Below are 9,866 nucleotides of genomic sequence, written 5' to 3'. Positions count from 1 at the left end.
GTGCGAAAGTCAGCCCTATGACTAAAAAGATATGTGAAGTTCTGCCCTGTGGAAGAACTGTCAACTCAATCAAGACTTATACTTATATTTATTCAAGGACTAAGGAACGCAGATCTCCAGAAGGACTTACCTATGAAGAGGAGCACAACGTTAAATGAGTTAACTAAAGAGGCTCTTTACCTTGTAGACAATTGTGCGGTCTACAAGGAGGGTGAATTCAAGGATCTTGATGACGATTCATTCTCACAACAAAGTGGAAGCAAGTACGCTAAGACAACACGGAAAGGAGAAGTAGCTGTAAGCCAGGAGTAGCTTGTGGGGGAAGTGCTAAAAAAATTAATATGTATACCAAGACTCAGACTAAACAGCTGAAGTGGTGTGCTATTGAACAAAAATGGACAAACCATGTGATGGAGGAATGTTATCAACTTCCACCGATGCCTAGGTATCAAGCAGGCAACCTACCAGGACCTGTAGGTGTAGAAAGACCACAACCAGTATTGGGGCAACAACCACCCCTACCAGGATTACGACCAGTCTCGGCATAAGACACACCAAAGGTAAACGAACCAGAAGAGAAGGCTTTGGTACCTATGCATGAATATTACGAAGATTCCAATGGATATGCTGCAAATCCTGTCTACTATCCACCTGAAGAACCCACAATGCCAGAACCTTGGAGCATGATTGGAAGTACAGGACCACCAACAACTGCACAGGCAACATGAGAAGGAAGATACAGCTTGGGTGAACGAACATTGTTGTTCATAGCCAACGGAGGCATGAGTGGGTAGAGGCATGCATAGCAACAAAGAGGAGATCAAGGAGCACCTCAACAGCCTAAGGGACCCTGCTACAAGTGTGGTGGAGACCATTAGCTAAGAGACTGTCCTCATGATGAAATCATTAGAGTCAACGCGTATTGCACAGAGTGTGGAATTACTCACTTGATTCGTGATTTCCCTAAGAACCCGAGAAAAGGAGCAAAAACTACTTTGAACATGCTGGAAGCAGCGCCTTCCAGTGAGGGGTCAGAAAACGAGACAGTAATACCTATTCAGGCAGTGACACGAGCACAAGCTCAAAGAATGACAAACGAACCCATAATTGAAGAGCCAAAGACCGATGCCCCAAGTGCAAAAATGAAAAATCAGAGAAGCACTTGGAAAGCTAGAAAGGTGCGTATGAAAGCCAGGAGAGAACGAGAACAAACGGCTCTATCCGAGGAGTTAAAACACACAAAGGATATATTAGAGATGTTCGAGGATATAACTAGTTTAAGCTCACACAGTGCGGCAACCATAGGGCCCAAGGAAATAGTAGAACCCAAAAGTGCAGGATCAGGAGGATCAATGCTGGTAGAAAAAGTAAATGAGCAATCAAAACAGGAAAAAACAAAAGACCCAAAGTGGACCAAAATGGAGCGTAAAAAGAAATACCAAGAGCTAAAACGGTCGTTAAGAGAGGTATGGACTACTGAGGGACAAACTGATGGTAAGGAGGATTCAGAAAAAGGAAACATGAATGTACCATCCCATTATCGAAAATTCACCATCCAAGACAGAAAAATCATAATGACACCACCAATAAGGAAAAGAATACACCAGGAATCTTACGATGGGCCGGAAAATGTAAAACGGATAGACCTTGCTGCACCAGGCGAAGAGCCTCAGCCTGTCTATATAGCAACTGATTTAGAGCCTGAAGAAGAAGAACTGCTAATAAAGAGAGATGAGATTCCACTACGGCCAATGATGGGAGCACGGATATTTGCAAAATGGGGTATTGATTTTGTGGGACCTATTTCACCCCCTGCATATCACACCTATACCCAATATATCATTGTGGCTACATACTATCTCACAAAATGGGCTGAAGCTACAGCAACACAAAAAGCAGATGCAAGAACCACTGCACAATTTTTGTATGAGAATGTCTTTGTACGATACTGGTTACCAATAGAAATTGTCAGAGATCGAGAAACGCATTTTCTTAATGAAGTCATTGAATATCTGCTATCGGAATTCATGGTCATACATAGAAAATCTACTCCATATCATCCACAGGTAAATGGACAAAGCTGAGGCCACAAATAAAACACTATGCACAGTTTTGACTAAAATTGTATCAGAGTCACGAACGGACTGGGATCAGCAATTACACTCAACACTATGGGCATACAGGGTAGCTTACAAAACATCAATCGGAACAGCACCGTACAACATGGTGTTTGGTCTAAACGCTATATTACCCATAGAGTTTTTAGTTCCAACTCTACGCATAGAGAAACGCTTAGAATGGACAGGGCATGAGCTCTCTTCAAGAATAGATGATCTTGAAAAGCTAGATGAACTTCGATTGAGAGCTGTAGCTTCGATCTATGCTAAAAGGAGAAGACAAAAATAGTTTTTTGACAAGCATGTATGTACGAAAGAGTTCAAAATAGGTGATTATGTACTTGTTTATACGTTGAAGCAACATGCCAAGAAACTTAAAAAGCAAGGGATGGGACCCTTTGTGATTAGTCAAAGTGGAGCTATCAAACTTGCTACATTGACAGGAGAAAAAATGCCAAATTGGATTAGTAGGTGTCGGTTAAAAAAGTATCATTTACCACTAACATAGGATATGCTTCAACAAATCCATCAAGAAAAACAACGGATGAAGGAGAAACAGAGGGTACGAGAAGAAGCACAAGCAGAGACAAAAGAACGCATTGCAAAAAGAAGGCTTCTATGAAAACAACAACAAAGTGGATCATCATTGCGAATAAATGCTATTCTATTAACGAATTTTGGTGAAGACACAGTGGAACCAATAATTGCAGTCAAAGTGGGTAGCAATCAAGTTGAATCAACGACATTGCTTGATTCCGGAGCTCAAGCAAATCTGATCTCTTACAAATTATATAAACAGCTCAAGCCCAAAGATCAACTACATCCTACTCCACAAATGCTAGAAAGTAGTACCTCACATTCGCTAGGAACATTGGGCTGGACAATATTGCATGTACAAATACATCAATATGTTTACCCCCACAAGTTTTATGTGGTTGAGGATGCGAGCACACTACACCCCATGTTGTTGGGACAACCTTGGCAGAAAGAGTATAATGTGCAGATAGATTCGAATTTGGATAGAGTTAAAATTCAGCATGCACAAGATGAACAGGTGGTATCCTTTTCTCAGCAAACCCCTAAGAACCAGATGACAGCACCACCATCACTGGATAAAGAATAAAAAGGATGGGTGCCAATAAAGCAAAACACGATACACATGGAGAACAACCAAGGAACTGCCAGCCATGTTCACTACAAAAATAAGACAACACAGACAGCAGTGAATAGATCAAGGGTAGCAACACGCGAAAAACAAGTATGGGTTCAGAAGGATAGAGGTGACATGGCATACAAACCACAATACAACAACTGAAGTCAACTGAAGAACACAGTTAAACCAACAACCACGGGAATAAAAAAGATATGGATCCCAAAGAGAATGCTCAGTAAACACTTAAATGTGACTCGCATTTGGATCCCAAAACGCAAACAAGAACTCCCTTCAGTACAAGCAACACCAGCAGCCAGACACTCACTACATATGAAACCGACAAACCGATCTATGTGGGTGCCGATCAACCGAACAACAATGACGACCACGGACGAGGCAATAAACCTACAAAAGCCTCCAAAATAGAGCTACAAATGGCAAGCAAAAGAGAAAAAGACTACGGCCAATTCAGCCACGAAAATTCTCTCCACGGAGACAACCACGGCCATATCGACAGTAGCGGCAAACCAAGCAACTTTTGCAAGAAAGACGATCAAACAAAGATCTATAGAGTTACAACTTTTACTTACAAAGAAAATCAGTCAACCAAATCAACAACAAATAGGAAACCTCGACGTCGAATGCCAATAAGCATTTTGCTTATTCCCTCCTCTCGCACAACATTAATTTTTCCATGTATTGACTAAGTTTGCATCAAATAGGGCCACATTACAAGGCCGCACATTAGCACAATTTTTAACCCATGCACTGCACATACCCCGAGGCGATACCTTGTTGTCCGGGAGGACTCCGACTAGGAGGGGGGGAGGCATTCTGAGTGCGGACCCAATGAAGGTAAAAAGAGCAAAAAAAGGGCATGTTTTTCGACTAGTTTGAAAGGTTTTTGTTTGATTATAAAATTTTCTGGACTAACCTAAGCACATATTCCCTTATACAGCATGAATCTACAAGTATATGGGGCCAAACGCTAAATTATGCCTCTAGGTGTGTGTATATATATAAAAATAGATATTTCTCAGACAAAATATTGGTAAAACGGAGAAAGTCGGCCATAAAAATAGCATGTGAGTGTACATAGTATTTTGCGGTGATGTTTTTGAGTTGTTGTGATTTTTGAGGATTTTATGGGTTTATTTTGCTATTTTCTTTTGAATTTTACTAATTTTTGGCAGAAAAACTTCAAAAATAAAAAAGCAGGTGAAATACGGTCGTAATGAAAAACAAAAATTATGGGGATAATCAGTGACTATAGGACGGGGATGTAATTTTTGCGAGCTTCTATTTTCGTTCTTATTAATTTTATTGTTGATTTTCGTTCTTTTAATAACTTTTATGCATTCAATGGAGAATAAGTAGGAGAAGTTTGAAATAATATATTTTCAAAGTTATGAGAACACACTATTAACGTATCTCAAATATTGTAAGCATGAGACGAGCATAAAAACCCTCTTTGACATAAACACAACATTTCTTTCTAATGGAATTAAATGGAAACAACATTCATATGGAACAAATGTAGCAATGTTCCAAAAATAACTACATAAAAACATAGCGAAAGGAGCCATATATCAAAATATGAATGTCATCAGTAGTGATGATATATGTCCAGTCAATAAAACTAGTGACGACGTGCATGCACAAAATGACCAAAATAGGCTCACGTAATAAATAAGTCCAAACATATAAAATTGAAAGTGAGACCTCAAGTGTCATGTCTACTGTAAATCTAGACTGATCGGCTGTGAATGCCCAACGTGAGGCATAGGTCCACATGCAATAGTAGAGAGGCACCCCTCATAAAGAACATCATCAATCTCCATGCAAAGACAATGTCGTCCCTCCTCAATGCTCGCTCTCCCAAGGCCACCGCATCCAGCGAACACGTCCAGAACATAATCATATCGCTCAGTGAAAGTAGCGAGGAGCCACCTGTTGATTAGATTCGTTTAATATTCAGAAACCCAAAAATTCTTATACAACAAAGCATATGTTTGAGACATCATCACCTGAAAAAAGTCAATGATCGTTCCGCACCTCCCCTCATGGGAATCCCCTGTACCTCCAAAGGTGTAATCTCACAATCAAGTACATAACTACGCATCGCTGGAAAGTGCACATCATCAATCATAGCACCAGCATCACGATCGTACAAGGGTACAGGCTTACCAGCACGATGCCACAAGCATATGGTGAGATCCAGCACCTGTAAATACATGACTAACCTTTTAGTTGAAGTTCAAGACAATCCTACATATTAGGTAATCTAATTCTTACCGCCTCTCGAGTAACAGGATGTCTATAGCCATGACTAGCACACATAAGGGTCCAAGTGCGATGGAGTGTAAGACCAACCCTAAGAGCATCTACAAAGAGCTCTCCAATATGCTCAGCTAAACACATGGTGACCAAGAACCCCTCATCTGCGAGAAACTCGTGTGCAAGATCCATGGTACCAGTAATCAACTCCTTTGAGTATAAATTCCACTTTGGCACTATCACGCTCTCTACAAATTCATAAAACGTGCACTTATCACATAAAATTCAACAATATTCAACTTAATGAGAAATGGTTATGTAAAAAATAATGCACCTTCAGGAGTTGATTCCAAAGCATCTACCAACAAACCATTTGGAAAGTCGGCAAAAATCAATCGTGCAACCTCTTTGCAAGGAACCCCATCTTTACTATATAAATCAACTTTTTGGGGGGAGAGAAACATGTGTATACTACAACAAAAACCCAAGCAAGCAAAAACTTTCAAAAAAGATGCTATTGTGTTACTATTAGTGAAGAAAAAAACTTACCTTTTCAAAGCAAACTTATCAACACCCCTAATATCCACAAGCAAAGCATCAACCACAGTAGTGTAATGGAAACCTACACAAAGAGTACGCATCACTAACTAAATAGAAAAGAAAATACGATACGATTTTGACATTTGCGGATAAAATGTTATTTGCATACCAACACTACGTGTGACAGGTCGTCTCTCCCATGCAGGGCGTCCTAGCGAGGACTCTGCAACGAATGATGAAGATGGAGCTGCATCAGACTTTCTTGCAGACTCGAGACCTTGAGATTTGGATATTTCTGGAGTCCTTTGTGGAGTCTTTTGTGGAGGATCATTGACCTTTTTTTTACCTAAGAAAAAATGCAAAAACATACAAAAGTAATTTTAGTACAACAATAATATGACACATATTAAACATAGCATGCATAATCCATAAAACATATACATAAACATCCTCCTACCTTTCTTGTCTTGCACAACATGCGTAATATCAATGTTAGCTGGCTCAGAAGCATCATCTACATGAGTGTCAATTGTACCAGCAATGCCATGCTCCGTCATGAACCCTACAAGATCTCTTGCATTATATTTATGCATATAACAAGGCAAAACAACAAGACATTGTGTAGGATACAAAAGAGGCTTCACAATAGTGACATAGTTGCATACTTATCCTCAACTCCTTCTCCTGTTTTGGGATAACTCCAATGGGATAGTCAATCCACCAAGGACACATGCTAGCCTCCCAATCAGTGATTCCACGATCTTGGATTGTTGGAGAGTACATAGTGTTCTCATCCTTTAAGTCAACCCATTCTTTGGCCACAGATGGTATACTTCCTAGAATCTTTTCTTCCTTGCAATACATAAACCATCTACAGAAAACGATACATTTTATTGATAAGTAAAGACAATCTCTCTCTATCTCAACCCTATCTCTCATAGACAAGTCATATGTAAAGAATAATATCCTCACCTAAAAAGGAGTCTCCTTGCCGAAAAATCTAACTCTGGCATCTTTTGTTGGTCATCCGAAGATTTCACCACATTAAGAAGAGAAGCAAAAGCCTGCACAATATTAACATTTTTAAAATATTTCTATAGTAACTTATAGTAACAATGCACCTCAAAACGTTATTACCTCTATAATATGACTCTTGAGAGAACTCTTATAGAAGTCCTCAAAATCTGATGGAAGTTGAGGACCTTCCACCTCGAGCTTTCGAATAACCAACGAGGCTTCCACAAACATGTGTGCCCAATAAACTTCCTTCTTCATGTAATTGCGAAATGTTTTGTAGTCTCCAAAATGCATACATTGGGGATCTTTGGCTTTTGTCAAACTCATGATTTGCAAAAGAACCTTTTTTCTATAAAATGATATATAGTGATTGAGTAAAGAGCAAAAAAAAATATAGAAAACATTACAAATTAAATATCAAGAATCTACCTGTCAGATGGAATCTTAGAGCTTGTAAGACAATACAATTTGTCCCTTGTAATCTTTAACATCCCTGGCTCATCCCACTTAAGTCCATACAAAACTTTGAAAAATTCCTCTCCATTATTAGGATTAGCAATACAGAGATACTTGTATCCTCGATCTTTAAGCCTCTCTTCTTCTGACCTTATGGCAGCATCAATCTTTTTTTTTGTTTCATGCTCAGGTAACCCTTTCCCTTTGATTTTTGCAGTTTCATTTGAAATAAAGGTGTTGAACTCATCCTACATCAACAAGATAAATGAAAACCCTCCCAAATTTTTTTTGACAGAGTCTCCTTTGTAATATGAACAAAATTGCAAAAGAAACATCCACCTCAATATCGCAGAGGCTCCCACAGGGGATTTAAGTTATTCTCAAAGAAATAAATCTTTCAACATAAGAAAGGTCATAAGAGTTACCTTCCATACAAGCTGTGCAATAACAACACATGGTGTGTTGTACCAAGGCGGAGTGCCATGATAATATCTTGCTTCAATGGACATCTCCACCTCAGCCCACTTTCGGTCCTCTTCAGATAACTTGCTCAAGATACTATCTTTGTTTGCTATGCCAAATTTTTGAAACATGTACACCTCATGGCTAATATTCGGAGTTACATGAGCTCTTGAAATACTAAAATATAACAAAACAACGAAAAATTTAAAAACATATAAAATTTATTATAATAGCAACATAAACGAGTATGATGATCAAAATAATAACTTACGCATTTGTAGTATCCAATGCAAGAAGTAACTCGCCTTCCTTGGCTTTGTCAACCTCAATAAATTGACAACGAACACAACTATGATATTCAGGAGAATCAGCATACACTACATTCAAATGTTTCAGAAAATTATAATCAATAAATCATACTAAAAGCTATAAGCTATATTTTTAATCATGAAATAAAGTAAGAGAACGTACGGTCTTTGATGCGCTTCATCCAAGTTTTGAGGCGATGATTGCCATCCCATACAAGAAATTTTCTCCCTTTTAAATCTTGCCATTCTTTGTTAAGAGAACGCTCAAAGTCTAGATGTTTTTGTGTCCATATTGGACCCCACTCCTCCAAATTTTGGGTAGTGACTGGCATAGTACTACCACTAGGACCAGCCAATGAAACCAAGAAAACACCCATGGTTTCCACATATGCAGCAGTGTCAAAAGTACTCACCAACCATGATGCCGAATCTGAAGCAAATCTCACAGCCTCATGAGGAACCAAACGACAAAGAGGCACCAATGGAGGAACACTCCTTCTCTTCACATAAAACTGTCCGAGCACATCTTTCATGAGTCCAAGAGGAACTTTTTTTCCAAATTGTCTTTTATGTTTGGCTCTCTGATTGTCCTCATTCTCACTGTCGCTACTTTCTTCTTGACTGTCATCTTTCTCGTGAGGGATTTCTCCTTGCTCTTCCACGTTTGTTCCTGATAGAAAGCATAAATGTTTTTAATATTCTTACCAAGCATAAAAGAAAATAAATCAAAGCAAAAGACCACCATTAATTTACCTGTAGCTTCTGTGACATCATTTAAATTATTGGAATCCTCTTCAACCTCAGCTTCATCGTCCACATAAATGCAACGCTTTTGTAGACGCCCCCTCTTTGTTAGCGGAGTGGCAAGAGACATTACACGTGAAGATGCCTCTTGCTCAAACGTCACTTTAGGCAATGACCCACTTCTTAACTTCATGCTCACATAGCGACTACTGTTTGGTGATGAAGATTGCAATCTTCTTTTTGCAGTTTTCTTAGGACCCATGTTCACAGCTTGAGAACACAAAACAAAATCATTTTTCACTTAAAATTTTTTTGTCTCTCTCAATCGCTTTTGTCTCGTTTTCATTCATGTTTTATCTCTCTCTCTCTCTCTATCTCTCCCATCTCTTAAGAGGTATGAAAAATTGAAATCAAACAGCAACAATTCTTAAAGAGAGAAAAGGAAACAAGGTGAAAAGTATGTAATTTAGAACTGAGAAAACACTTTTCCATAACTTTTAACAAGACCACCATGAAAGATATTAAGACACCTTAATTTCACTGCTTCTCTTATTTTCAGCTAACTAAAGGGGAGAATCACCTTTTCATTTATAGAGGCACTTAAATGTACATCTATGTGTTCAGCTAACTAAAGCTTTAAGAATGACAATCCTGCATCATAGAACCTAGCCATGGGTACTCACAGAGGGGAGAACCAATACATTCATGTGAAACCTTTCGAGCCAATTAAACTATTGTACCTATTCGAAGGCCTTTCGACGTTGTTGTATGTTGTTGTTTGTGTGTTGCTGT

General features: G+C 38.9%; 1 protein-coding gene across 1 annotated transcript; it reads right to left on the bottom strand.

Moving 5' to 3' along the window:
* Positions 1-4,813: 4,813 nt before the first annotated feature.
* Positions 4,814-9,336, bottom strand: LOC147439973 (uncharacterized). The gene is made up of 12 exons (XM_086484440.1): positions 9,084-9,336; positions 8,494-9,000; positions 8,294-8,399; positions 7,986-8,199; positions 7,534-7,808; positions 7,225-7,453; positions 7,060-7,151; positions 6,753-6,958; positions 6,545-6,649; positions 6,257-6,433; positions 6,097-6,169; positions 4,814-5,220 (listed from the first exon to the last, which is right to left on the bottom strand). The coding sequence occupies exons 1-12, from the start codon at positions 9,334-9,336 to the stop codon at positions 5,007-5,009; spliced, it is 2,451 nt and encodes an 816-aa protein (XP_086340566.1). The 3' UTR covers positions 4,814-5,006.
* Positions 9,337-9,866: the final 530 nt, after the last annotated feature.

This window comes from Adiantum capillus-veneris, chromosome 16 (genome assembly GCF_014529385.1).
Source record: "Adiantum capillus-veneris isolate H3 chromosome 16, ASM1452938v2, whole genome shotgun sequence".
Classification (NCBI taxonomy): Eukaryota; Viridiplantae; Streptophyta; class Polypodiopsida; order Polypodiales; family Pteridaceae; genus Adiantum; species Adiantum capillus-veneris.
Note: the sequence above shows the minus strand (reverse complement) of the source record. Positions and strands in the feature narration are given on the sequence as shown.